General features: G+C 48.0%; 1 protein-coding gene across 2 annotated transcripts in view; it reads left to right on the forward strand.

Moving 5' to 3' along the window:
* The window catches only part of Carm1 (coactivator-associated arginine methyltransferase 1), a 44,687-nt gene that overhangs the window by 16,602 nt on the left and 13,881 nt on the right, over positions 1-14,204 (forward strand). For both annotated transcript variants that reach the window (NM_001030041.4, NM_001034088.3), the window contains exons 2-4: positions 6,355-6,480; positions 11,208-11,314; positions 12,142-12,246. In NM_001030041.4, the coding sequence (NP_001025212.1) occupies positions 6,355-6,480; positions 11,208-11,314; positions 12,142-12,246 (338 nt within the window). The remainder of the gene's footprint in view (positions 1-6,354; positions 6,481-11,207; positions 11,315-12,141; positions 12,247-14,204) is intronic.

A 14,204-nucleotide genomic window follows, 5' to 3' on the forward strand; every position in this document is an offset into this window, starting at 1 on the left:
GGGATTTTCTGGCAGGTAGGGAATAGGGTAGTTTGCATCTACATCCACTCAGATCCTTCCATGTTTCCTAGCTTGGAGGATCCTCCTGGTGATGCCCATGGCTATGGGAGCCTCTGGGTTCTGGAGCCGTATAGGCATCATCTTCTTACCCCTCAGCTTGGCAGCCTTCTTCCTATAGCAGTGGTTCTCAATCTCTGGGTCTTGACCCCCTTGCCAAATTTCTGTCCCGTAAAATATTTACATTATAATTAATAACAGTAGCAAAATTACAGTTTTGAAATAGCAATGAAAATAATTGTGTGATTGGGGTCACTACAACATGAAGAGCTGTATTAAAGGGTCACAGCATTAGAAGGTGGAGAACCATTGCTCTACAAGCTCCCTGCACTCATTGAGGGGGTTTTCCTGGTCTCCTATTCAAGCTGGATTGGTGCATACCCTGGCTTGCATAGCAAGTGCCATGAGTCCCTCATGTTTGTGATGGAAGTTGATGTCCTTATTACCTATGTCTGGTGAGCAAATGAGGAAGTGAGCAGAGAGGGCTTAACAGTATACCTGTAATGTTAGACATGACAGTCCTGTGAAGTAAGCCTGGCGCTCTGCCTGGCTGTGTCAATAAAGTTGTATTGACACAGCCATGGTTATTTGTTTACTTATTGAAGTACTGCGGGCTGGATGAGTCATTGTGACACATCATCCTTACAGAAAGCTTTCTTTCCTTCCTTCCTTCCTTCTTTCCTTCTTTCTTTCTTTTTAAATAATAGTGCTGGTGATGCGGCCCAGTGCTGAACACATGCTCAACAGGAGTTTTAGCATTGAGTTACACTCCTAGAATAGCTGTAATATTTACCATCTGGCTCTTCTGTAGAGAAATGTGGCTATTCCAGGATTCTTTCAAGTCCTAACACATTGGTCAGGAGCAGTAACTGACCATATTCACCAGAGTCGATTTCACTGTAGAATAAGATCTTTAACTTGTTTCTTCAAATTGGTGACAGAATGACTAAATGGGGGTGGGGGGTGGGTTGTAAAGTGTTAGCTGGCTGTCTCATGGCAGAAGTTAGGGGGTTATGGTATGGATAGATGAGGAATTTTTTTTTTTTTTTGGTTCTTTTTATCCGAGCTGGGGACCAAACCCAGGGCCTTGCGCTTCCTAGGCAAGTGCTCTACCACTGAGCTAAATCCCCAACCCCGAGGAAATTTTTTGTAGGGAGCAACACAGACTGCCTTGAAGGTCTTCCTGTTATGGGAAATTTGTTTATGCCCCATTTGCCCTGTGCAGCTGTCCCTTGTCATCCTAGGCTTTTTGTTTCTTGGCCACAGAACTTGAAAAGATCAGACTCTGATGCCCAGACTGGTGTCCTCAGCATTGTTTAAACCCCTGAGCTCAGGCAAACCCCTGAGCTCAGGACCCAGTCTCTGGGCTCTTTCTGAGACTCATTGGAGACTCACTGACCAGGCGAGGGGTGTTACCATCCCGTAACCTGCAGTGCCTCTTAGGGACTCTGGACGAAGGAATCATAACTCTGATGTCACTCTCAGCTTATCCAGCTCAACCCTTTGTGTGTGTGTGTGTGTGTGTGTGTGTGTGTGTGTGTGTGTGTGTGTGTGTGTGTGTGAGAGAGAGAGAGAGAGAGAGAGAGAGAGAGAGAGAGAGAGAGAGAAGCGGGGGCCGGGGGAAGGCAGGCTTGTGTTACTGTTGGTGTGCATTCAGAGGCATGGAAACCAGAGGAGGACATGGAGTGTCCTGCTCTAGCACCCTACCTATTTCCTTGATATTGAACCTGGCCAGCTGAGGTTCCAGGCATACATGTGGCCACACCTGACCTTTTCCCTGGGTGCTGAAGATTCGAACTCAGATCCTTATGCTGTTGCAGCAATTGATCTTAACCACTGAACCGGCTCACCACTCTTTCCTCCCTGTTATTTTTGTGTATGTGTTTTGGGTTTGTTTCTTTGAGTCATGGTCTATGTAGCCTTAGCTGACCTGGACTTCATTATGTAGACCAGGCTAGCCTCGAATTCACAGAGATCCATTTACCCTCATTTTTTACAACAACACTCATGTTCTGAGTGCTGGGATTAAAAACATGCACCACCATGCTTAGCCGCCACCTCCTCTCCACCTCAAAAAAATGTGACACATTTTTTGAGATGGGATCTCACTCTGTAGTCCACAGTAGCCTGGATCTCACTTAATGCAGCCCAGGCTGATGTTGAACCTACCTCAGTCCTCCTGTCTTAGCCTCCTAAATGGTGGACTTAGAGGAGTGAGCCACCGTCTGAGCCCCTTATTGGGTTGTCCCATCCTGTATCTCTTTCTGCTCCACATTTCATAGCCTCTGGTATGCTGGTTCCTGAGGCAACAGTGGAGAAGGCTGGGTTGGTTTGTGGCAGATCATACATTGGAACTTTTCAGAAACCTGGGGCTCTTAAGGGAAAGCTCCTGCTGTAGCGCCCTCATCAGTGGCTGCATTGACATTGTCAGGGGATAGTTAGTGCTTGAAGTGTCTACTGGCATTTCCCTGATCAGTAGCAGGCCTAAGGTTACAGAGACACTTTAATGCTAGTGCCTCACCCAGGCTTCAGGTGCTCCTTAGAGGACAGGATACAGCTCCATCCTGAAGGTATGGGATGTCTTCTCTATCTAGCCACAGGATTGCCCTGGGCCATCTCTGGAAAGTAGCTGGGAGATGGGAAGGAAGGCCAGTCTGTGCAAAGGCCCAGCCAGACCAGAGCCTTGCCTTTGGATCTAGAGTGTTGGATGTGTGGTGTGGAGGAAGCTGCTGCACAGGGCTGGGGCTCTTCTAAAGGGACATTTGTTTGCTTTTGTTTTGTTTTTTTAGTTCTGGAGATGGAACCCAGGACTTTGCTTGTGCCAGGAAAATACTTCACAGTCAAGTTTGTCCTCCAGGTCTCCTGAAGCTGGGACTTTGGTGTGGGTGGTTTGTTATTTGCATGGGTGTGTCAGAAAGGTTCCTGGTGCCTCCCTCCTCTGCCTGGAGGAAAGGCCTGAGGGGCCAGCTGGGATGCTCTGAAAACTCAGACGCCTTCATCTGTGCCCCAGCCCTGTCCCTGTTGCCACCCACCACAGTGCTAGTGCTATAGCTGCCTGCTTGGTGCCAGGCTGCAGAGGCACACATAGGGCAATGGGCATTCCAGGGTCTTATTACCCAGACTGAGCCCAAAGATCACCTTTACCTTCTACTCCACAAGGGACCAAGTCTGGGTCCCTGTGTCTGGGGCATTAGACAACCAACACACCCTCAGGCAGACCCTGCTCCTAGGAGGTGACACCTGCTCCTAGAGCCTGGCTTTTCCCTGGGCTAGACAGAACAACAGGGTAGCCATAGCCCCTGTGAGTACCGAAGGTCCCCATCACTGTACTGTCAGATAGGGCTCAATTTTCTTTCTTTCTTTTTTTTTTTGGAGCTGGGGACCGAACCCAGGGCCTTGCGCTTCCTAGGCAAGCGCTCTACCACTGAGCTAAATCCCCAACCCCGGGCTCAATTTTCTTTATTGAAGTGACGGCCCCTTAAGCTAACATGAACCATTTTAAAGTACAACTCAGGGGCAGTGAGCTTATTTGGTGTTATGTAACCGTGACCTTTAGCTATCTCCAAAACCCTGTCATCACCCCAAAGGAAACCCCACACCAGGAAGCTCTTGCTCCCTGCTGAGCCCTGGCAGTGAACTAAAAGTGTATGCCAGCTACTTCGGGTACACCTTCCTGCTGTTTGATTGAATGCAGTATTTCGTGTACAGCCTTTGCGGCTGCCCCTTCTTTTGACACAGTATTTCTGGTAGTGTTCCAGGTTGTAGCAAGTCTTGACTTTGTTTCTCTCTGTGTTTAAATAATACCGTTATCTGATTTTATCTGTTGATCAGTTGATGGACTTTGAGTTGAGTTTAGTTTTGACTATAGCCCTCTGTCTCTCTCTGTCTCTGTCTCTGTCTGTCTGTATATTTCCTTATACCTTCTGATCTTCCTGCCTATACCTTCCAAAGGTTTTTTTCCTCATCACCATGCACCACTCCTACTGTTTTATGTAGTTTAGGAATGGAGTCTAGGGCTTTCTAGGTAATTAGATGCCTAGTACATTCTAGGTAAGCACCCTGCCAACTAAACCCCATATTCTTTTCCTTCTTTGAGATCTTGCTGTGCTGTCCAGGTTAGCCAAGCTGCTGCAAGCGTTTTGGCCTCAGCCTCATGACTGACTGGACTGCTTACAACAGCCCCGATACCTGACTGTTGCACACAAGTGTTTGTTTGAAGCCCTGCCTGCCATGCTTGTGGGGACACGCTGGGTGTGGAGCTGCTGTGTCAGGCGGTTACTGTGTTCTTTGACAGTGATGTTTGCTGGGCTTCATTCTCCACATCTCTCCACTCAATCGCTTCATGCTACTGTCGATTCATTTGTGGGCATTTTGTAGACACTGTGGACAGTGACATCTCAGAGTCGTTGGGGTTATTTATTTTCATTTTTTGTTGTTTACTGCTGTGATAGACTCCAGGGCTTTGTGCTTGCCAGGATGGCCTGGAATTCAAAATTGTCCTGATTTCAGGTGTTAGAGTTCTAAGACACAAGCGTGTACTGTGTACCTGGGTCGTTTTATTTTGTTTTTGAGATATGCTCCTGTTATGTGGCTTAGGCTAGTCCTAAACTTCTAGGTCCAAGCAGGCATGCTTCAGCCTCTCTATAAATGTACAGTTTTTAAATTATAATTTTTAAAAGATTTATTGGGGTTGGGGATTTAGCTCAGTGGTAGAGCGCTTGCCTAGGAAGCGCAAGGCCCTGGGTTCGGTCCCCAGCTCCGAAAAAAAGAACCAAAAAAAAAAAAAAAAAGATGCGCACCACTAAAAGATTTATTTATTTTATTTATGTGAGTACACTGTCGCTGTCTTCAGACACACCCCACGGTATGTGTTTTGGCTCCATGGTAGATCCAGCCCAGGGGATGGAGAGATGGTCAGTTAATAGAAGAGGACATAGGGTCCCGTTACAGATGACTGTGTGCCACCATGTGGTTGCTGGGAATTGAACTCTGGACCTCTTGAAGAGCAGTCAGTGCTCTTAACCACTGAGTCATCTCTCTAGTCCATCCGTCCATCTGTCCTTCCTTCCTTCCTCCTCCTCTTCCTCTCCCTCTCCCTTTTCCATCCTATTTTGGCTATTCCAGGTGCTCGGAAATACATCTTCAGCCATGTTTTTGTCAACATTCCGTCTTGCTGCTGATTTGGTGAGCCATGTGCGAGCAGTCATGCTGCTCTGTGAGTTCACTGACTGCTGCACTGCATTCATGTGGTAGGAATATGGCTGCTCTGGGGCTGTAGCTGTAGCTCAGTTGGTGGACACTCACCTGACACGCACAGTCTTGGACTCTATCCCAGCACCACATAAACCAGGGACACAGGTATAATACACCTGTGAATCCAGCAATTGATAGGGTGAAAGACCAGAGTTCAAGGTCATGCTGAGCTGCATAGTTACAAGTTAACCTGGGCTACTTGAGCCCCTGTCTCAAAAAGGGGTGGGGCAGTGTTCTTGGAAGCCCACAGAGCCGGTGTCTCATTTCACACCATCAATGTGATGTAATGGATCTAGGCCTGGGTTCACTGGGCACTAAATAGCTGTCTTTCCTGTTATTTCCTTCATTCTTTTCTTTTTTTTTTTTTTTTTTTTTCCGGAGCTGGGGACCGAACCCAGGGCCTTGCGCTTGCTAGGCAAGCGCTCTACCACTGAGCTAAATCCCCAACCCCTATTTCCTTCATTCTATAATACTTGTCAGTAGTTCTTGCACCTGATATTGGCCATTCTTTTTTTTTTTTTTAAAGATTTATTTGTTTATTATATATAAGTACCCTGTCCCTGTCTCCAGACACACCAGAAGAGGGCATCGGATCCCATTACAGATGGTTATGAGCCACCATGTGGTTGCTAGGATTTGAACTCAGGACCTCTGGGAGAGCAGTCTTAACTGTTGAGCCATCTCTCCAGCCCCCAAATTGACCATTCTTAAGGATGGGCCATGTTCTCAGCATCTGTCTTAGTTCACACAGGGACAGGATGGCTCTGGGTGCCCAGGTCTTCCCCTGGGACATGTTTTCTTCATCTACTTACTGGACACTGAGCTCCTGAGGACCCTAGCTGTGTCCCTGCAACACAGGGGTCCCTAAGCTCCTCTTTACTAAAGAGACACAGGTAGGCACAGCACCCATAGCACTTCAATGTGGTTATGAGGCATTTCAGAAGAATATAGAGATGCCAAAAGGATGGGGGGCAGGGACACCGCTAAAGCAAGGCAGTCACCAGGGCTCCATCACTCATGCCATCATCCCACTCTCTCTTGCAGATGAAGATGTGTGTGTGTTCAAGTGCTCAGTGTCCCGAGAGACAGAGTGCAGCCGTGTGGGCAGGCAGTCCTTCATCATCACACTGGGCTGCAACAGCGTCCTCATCCAGTTCGCCACACCCCACGGTATGTGTTTTGGCTCCATGGTGGATCCAGCCCAGGAGATGGAGAGATGGTCAGTTAATAAAAGTGTTGCCATACAAACATGAGGGCCTGAACTCAGTGCTCAGCACCACTAAGCTAGGCTTAGTAGTACAGGCTGGTAATCTCAGAGTGAGGGAGATGGAGACAGGTGAATCCCTGTAGCTCACTAACCAGCAGGCCTTGTCTTATTAGACTTCCAGGGGAGAGGGAGAGAATATCTCAAAAAACAAGGTGGGGGATTCCTAAGGAATGACACCTGACACCTAGAGTTGACATCTTCCCTCCACATGCATAGCCCCCCCTCTCCCACACACACACACTGTACACTGGCATATGCTCAGTGCCTTGGAATACACGTGTAGTCCCAGCTGCTGAGGGGCTGAGGCAGAAGGAAGGATTTCTGCTTAAAGACAAAAGTAAGTTAGAGTTGTGACCAGGTGTAGTGCACCTGTTCATTGTCTCAGCCTCTCAGAAAGCTAGGCTGGGAGGATCAATTGAGCACAAGAGTTGGTTTTTTTTTTTTTTTTTTTTAAGATTTATTTATTTTTATGTATGTAAGTACACTAATCACTGTCTTGAGACACACCAGAAGAGGACATCAGATCCTATTACAGATGGTTGTGAGCCACCATGTGGTTGCTGGGAATTGAACTCAGGACCTCAGGAAGAGCAGTCAGTGCTCTTAACTGCTGAGCCATCTCTCCAGCCCCCGAGCACAAGAGTTTGAAAGTGACCTGAGCAGCTTCATAGCAAGACCCTTGCTCCAAAAACAAAGGAGGAGAAACCAGCCCGATGAAGAGACACATCCTCAGTAAGATGTACTTTTAAACAGACGCCCTCATTGGCGGCTGTGGATGCTCTGAGTCTCAGTTCCTTGTCCTTTTCTCCAAAGGGCCGATCTGACACTCTTGCCATACCCAAGCCTTTCAGAAAGTGGTTGAATTAAGCCTGAGACCAGCTTTTCCAGCTGTGTCTGGCTTTGGGCAGGCTGTAGGTTGGATCTTAAAGAGGGGTAAGATGGGCCCAAGACGTGGCTAGAGGTCCCACTCTCATTAGGGAAGCTGCTGGGGGCTCTGAGCAGGCCTGTTGTTAGGCATGAGAGGGAGGGACACGTGCAGTTGCTCAGGATGGCTTGTTGAAACTCAGGTGAGCAAAGCTCTGGGGCCTTGGAAGCTATGACCAGGCCTGTGACAGGTCTTGGTTAGTAGAGGGCTTGGTGAGCCTGGTGGTTGTTGCAGGGAGGGGCTGCTTTCCCCAGAGCCTTCACTGTAGGAGCAAGAGGTTACCTGTAGTAGAGAGCTGTTGCACAGGCATCCTCAGACTTCCTGTCCCTTTTCTTTACCCCTTTCCCTTCCTCTCCCCTTTCCTTCCTTTTCCTTGTAACCGTAACACTTAGGGAGTTGAGGCAGAAACATCAGGATCATAAGGTCAGCTTCGTCGATGCTGTCTGAAACGGAGCCTGTGCTGCAAGAGATACCTTCCAAGAAAATTGAAAAGAATTGTTTTAAATTTGAGTTTAAATTTCAGTGGATTAGACCTTCCCTGACCTGCTTGAAGCCCTAGCTCCATGTCCATCCAGCACAGGCCTGCACAGTACTCAGGAGGTGGAGGCAGGAAGGCTATCCTCAGCTTCATAGCAAGTTCATGGCTGGCCTGGGTTACATGTTTGTCTATCAAAAAAAAAAAAAAAAAAAACCAAAAAACAACTTTTCATCACACAAGAGTTGTAAACTGAGCTAAATAAACGCAGTTCTACATTAATAGGACAGCATAGCTCATAAAATGTATTCTTAACAGGGAAGAAGGGTCTGCTGGAATCCCAATTCAAAGTTGACTAGTTTAATTTGCATACATGGGTGTGAATGTAGATGTGCTTGTGCCGAGATCCAGGTGAGGAGAGCTCCAGGTTGTCAGCCGTCAACTGCCATATTTGAGATGAGATCTCTTAATGTTTACCATTGCACACACCAGGTTAGCTGACCCACAAGTTTGCGGATTTTCTTATTTCTGCATTTAGAGTAAAAGACAGTGCTACTGCATCAGATTTTTATGTGACTTTTGGGGTTCTGAACTTAGATCTTCATTCTTGCATGACAAGTACTTTACCCACCAGGTAATCCTCCCAATTCCCAAATTCATTGTTAAGAAAAGAGTTAGTATCTGGAGAGATGGTTTAACGAATAGTTTGTTGCACAACCTAATGACCTGGATTCAATCCCTAGAAACCATATAAAAGTAGAAGGAAGAACCACCTCTTTAAACTGTCCTCTGACCTCACATCCCTGCATGGAATGTCTTCTCACACACAGCATACACAGGAGTAAGGAAAAACTTTGGTTTTGGGGTTTTGTGTGTGTGGAGGGGATTGTTTTGATTTTTATTTGTTTCTTTGAGGCAGGGTTTCTCTGTGTAGCCCAGGCTGGCCTCAAACTGGATCTCAGTTTGCCTTTGTTTCCAGAGTGCTATGATTAAAGGAGCATGTCACCCAGCTAAGGAGATGCTGGAGACATTACCACCAGGGAGTCTCACCCATAGTTAGATCATAGATCTGCACACAGGGGCAAGAGAGGTGGCTCAGCAGGTAAATGCACTGGGCTGCTCTTCCACACAGCAGTGCACAACTATGTGTAACTCCAGTTTGAGAAGATCTGAAACCTCTTTCTGGTTTCTGTGTGCACCAGTCATGCAAATGATGCAAATACACACATGCAGGCAAAACTCACATACACATAACATAGATTGGGGGGAGGACATTTGGAGAGAGGCTCCTAGTTAAGAGTTCTTCCTGAGGACCCAAGTTCAGTTCCCATTGCCTACACAGCAGCTCACAGCAGTCTGTTACTCCAGTCTCAGAGGACTCAGAGCCCTCTCAGGGACTTCTCACCTGAGCAGTACACACATACATGCAGCCAAAACAACCATAGTCAGGTAAATAAATAAGTAAATAAATGAATGAGTAAGTAAATGGGTAAGTATATAGATAACCCTGGAGGTAATGTGGTAATGTGGCCTGTGTGTATGGCCTGGGGCCTAGCTAGTCAGTACACAGTCTCAGGGACTCTTAGCTCATCATGTTGAGGAAAGCTTCGCTACAGGAGTGGCCGACTCTGTTGTGTAGGGATGGTTGAGATGGCGTGTCACTGCAGTCCAGGATAGCCTTGCAGGTGCAGTTCTCCCGCCACAGCCTCAGTGTTGGGGCTTCAGTCAGGCCTACTAGCTTTTTTTTTTAAGGATTTATGTATTATGTATATGAGTACACTGTCGCTATCTTCAGACACACCAGAAGAGGGTATGAGATCCCATTACAGATGGTTGTGAGCCATCGTGTGGTTGCTGGGAATTGAACTTGGGACCTCTGGAAGAGCAGTCAGTGCTCTGAGCCATCTCTCCAGTCCACCTAGTTGGCTTTTAATTAGTTATTAGTTAATTTGCATGACTCCGTGTATATGATGTGTGTAGATGTATGTTTGTGTGTATGGGAGTACACACATTAAGGCACCATGTGCATGTATGTTGGTATGAGTATGGAGGCCAGAAACCCTTCCTCATTTATTGAGAGGGCCTCTCGCTTGAACTCTTTTTTCTTTTTTTTTTTTTTTTTTTTTTGGTTCTATTTTTCGGAGCTGGGGACCGAACCCAGGGCCTTGCGCTTCCTAGGCAAGCGCTCTACCACTGAGCTAAATCCCCAACCCCTCGCTTGAACTCTTGCTGTGCTGGGCAAGCTAGCCTGTGCTGCAAGGATCCATCTTCATCTCTTGTGCGTTGGTGCATTGAGATTACAGCTGGGCCAGCACACGCATGAGTGTGAGTCCTAGGGATCTGGATTCCAGTCCTGACTTGTCCAGCAAGGACTTTACCCATTGAGCCCGTTCTCTGGGTTTTTTTTTTCTTTTTTGTTAGGTCTATAATTTGATGGCCATTTTCTAAGTTCCTCAGTACCTTTTTTTTAAATGTACTTTTATTCTTTGAGAATTTCACACATTCATACAATGTATTTTTCATACTCACCCCTAACTACTCCCAGAGCCAGAGCCATCCTCCATCCTGCTGCCCCCCCTTCAGTATACACAGTCCACTCAGCTCAGTTTCTGCTGTCCATATGCTTATGGGTGGGCCATCCACCACAGCATGGCCCACCTATCCCAGGAGAATGCCGATTCTCCCTGCAACTATCAACTTCCTAGTTCCAGCTAGGCATGGGCCCATTGAGCCCATCTCCGATTCCTGCCTTTGAGTAACTTTTGTGTGAATCAGTTCAAAGAATTTACTAACACTGTGTCCCAGGGAAGGGTGGTGAGCAGCCACATGCTTTTTGGTGTCCATGGGACTCTCCTGCTTCCTCCAACCTTGAGATGGTGACCCTTGTGTCCAGTGCTATCCCAGAGATTACTGGAAGCTCCAGGCAGATATGGAGCTGGTTCCTAAGGGTTGATTGATACCCTGTGCTCTCCATACTTCATGGGATGTTGTCTGGGAGGAGTGCCCAGGCCTGTCCTCACCACATGCCACCTGCAGTCATGCCCTCCTGTCAGAGTGGCTGGCAGGCTCATTTTCTTTTCTTCTCCACATTGGAACACTGTACATAGGGGAAAGAAGGTGGAGGTAGACAAGGCAGGAGAGACAATCAGGAAGAACAAATGCCCAGGCCCAGGGGATTCTCCCAGAGGGTATAGTGCTGGCCTCCCAGTGATCTGGCTCCCCCTTTCCAGATTTCTGTTCTTTCTACAACATCCTGAAAACCTGCCGGGGCCACACACTGGAGCGCTCTGTGTTCAGTGAGCGAACAGAGGAGTCCTCAGCTGTGCAGTACTTCCAGGTGAGTTGGCACTTTCCCACAAGAGGTCACACAGCACAGGGTAGGCCCTCATGGGTGCTCATCCTGGCTCTGTCCCTTACTAGCTGTGTAGCCTCAGCAGGTGTCTACCACTTGCTAGGCCTCAGTTTCCTCATCTGTGAAGCCCAGGTCTACAGGTGTTTAGAGTAATGACTGATCTATAGCCATGTCCTAAACCCTTGGTGAGTGTAAGGCTCTGTGTAAGCAATCTTACATGCCCAGAAGCACTGGACTTTCCCAACAACTGTTATTGTCCCCATTTTACAGATGAGAAAACTGAGGCTCAGAGAGGTTAAGTGACTTTGCTCCAAGTCACACAGCTCTTATGCAACAGAGCCACGATGGGAAAGCCAGGTCTGCCTGATGCCCAAGCCTGTGGCCCTGCCAGGTGCCACGCTGCCTCCTGATCGCCTGTTGTCTTACAGAGAGACACCGCACATCACCTGCCTGGCGCTCTGAGCTCTAGGGTTTTGTTCCATCCATTCCTCTTCTTCTTTGGGGCCCTAAAATAGGACAGTTGGCCCCCAGATATTGGAATCCCACCCATGACAACTTTCGTGATCTCTTGGGTGGCATCTAGCTGTGTCCTTCAGCCATGATGATAGTGGAAGTGTTCCTCTTGGGGACTGTTCCCCTGCTCCCACTTCTGGAGCAGCTGGCTCTTGTCAGTTGGGTTCAGGCTGGCAGAGGGTACATGGCCTCCCAAGGGAGGTTTATGCTGGCAGGCCCTCCCTCCATCTTAGGGCAGCCAGGGTTGTGGCAGTCTGTCATGCCGTGAGTTGTGTGCTATTGGTGTGTCTCTGTTCCAGTTTTATGGCTACCTGTCCCAGCAGCAGAACATGATGCAGGACTATGTGCGAACAGGCACCTACCAGCGTGCAATCCTGCAGAACCACACCGACTTCAAGGACAAGGTGAGCTCTCAGAACGGGAAGCTTGCTGAGCCGAGTCTGCAGGTGCCTGAGGGGCTGGGGGAGGCCTACTTCCTCCCACCTCTGTTACCTCCTTTGTATCTGTTGTCCTAAGTCAGCCTCTTCTTTCTTTTTTGGGGGGGTGTGGTGGGGGTGGGAGGAGTCATGACAAGGTTTCTCTGTGTACTTCTGGCTGTCCTGGAGCTCACCTTGTAAATCAGGCTGGCTGTAAACTCACGGAGATTGGCTTGCCTCCTCCTCCTGAGACTTAGATTAAAGGTGTGTGCACCACCATCCCCCGTTCATTTTCTTTTAGTTAAAATCATGTTGATTCTTTCCCTTCTTATAGAGAGTACTTCTGTCCCTTCTAACATGACTTTGGTCGTACTTTTTCTGCCTCAGCTATATTGCAGCATACTAGACAAATACCAGTTTTACATAGAACCTAGCTCTAATTCCAGCAGTCAGGAGAGGTTGCCAAGAAGGTCACTAACTATAAAATTGGGAGCACTTACCTAGCATGAAGAAAACTCTGACTTCCCTTGTAGCATTGCAGAAAAATAAGACAGTTTTAGATAAAGAAGTTGATGTTTGAATGCCTGTGTTGTAAAACTGGGTGCAGCAGCATCACCTTTGATCTAGGAAGAGGCAGGCATACCTCTAAATTGGCAATCAGAGCTACACAGCAAATCTGTTTCTCGAGAAAAGGGAGGGGGGAAAGCTGAGTCAGCTGGCACCTTTGGGAAGCGGTTGAGCTCCGCAGTGGGAGTATACCCCAGCCTCCTCTCAGCCGCTTCAGTTCTCATCTCATCTACTTAGAGCAAGAGTGGAGAGCCCACAGCATGGGGTGTTTAACCCATAAAGCTCTACCCTCAACTTTAAATGTCACGGGCCAGCCAGCCTGCCCAAGATGCCTTTCCCAGTCTTCTGACAGAAGGCCCTGAGGTGGGGTACCCCGACAGCTATTTACCCAAGCAGCTCCCAAGAGTTCAGGGAAGCATGCTTGCCAGCTGATCAGAGAGGATTCCAAAGGATGGGATGAAGACACTGGGAACAGTCGGAGAGGGGAGGGGCCTGCCTCACTACTTCCTGGAGCTTATGGCCCCTGCTCTGCCCATCTGTCTGAACTTAGACCCCAGGCCTTTTCTGCCACCACTGTTGATGGCGTGCTAATTGGCTTGGTGAGAAAATCCAGCAAGACCTGTCCACATAGTCTTGATCTTTTTAGCACCCCTCTTCCAAACATAAGGTAGGGTAGAACACTTCTGACGGCTCTTGTGTGTGGGGTGGGGAACAGTTGTAATACAATGCCCCATTGTGTTGTCCAATGCATTTAAACTTAGTCTTCCTACCTTGGCCTCCCGAGGGCCTGTTGACCTTATCCCCAATACCATCTACTCCCCATATTTCACTGCTATTCAGCCCAGGTCCCAGGTGCTTACCTAAAGTCCCAACACATGAGAGGCTGAAGTAGGAGGAAGTTAGGACAAGGCCATCCTGAACTGTGTGAGACTTAAATAAAATGGGGCTTGGGGAGCTGTTGCTATTTCCCAGTGAATATGCAGTCTTTTTGGTCTTTTTTTTTTTTTTTTTTTAATTGGATATTTTAGGTATTTACATTTCAAATGTTATCCCCTTTCCTGGATTCCCCTTTGGAACCTCTCTCTCCTATGACCCCTCCCCCTGTTTCTATGAGGGTACTTCCCCTCCCACCAACCCATTCACTCCCACCTCACCACCCTGACATTCCCCTACACTGGAGAATGGAGCCTTCACAGGACCAAGGGCTTCTCCTATTGATGCCAGACAATGCCATCCTATGCTACATACGCACCTGGAGCCATGGATCACTCTGTGTGTACTGATTGTTTGGTGGTTTATCCCCAGGAGCTCGGGGGGGGGGGGGGGTTCTGGTTGATTGATGTTGTTGTTCTTCTTATAGGGTTGCTAACCCCTTGAGC

This window comes from Rattus norvegicus, chromosome 8 (assembly GCF_036323735.1).
Source record: "Rattus norvegicus strain BN/NHsdMcwi chromosome 8, GRCr8, whole genome shotgun sequence".
Taxonomy (NCBI): Eukaryota; Metazoa; Chordata; class Mammalia; order Rodentia; family Muridae; genus Rattus; species Rattus norvegicus.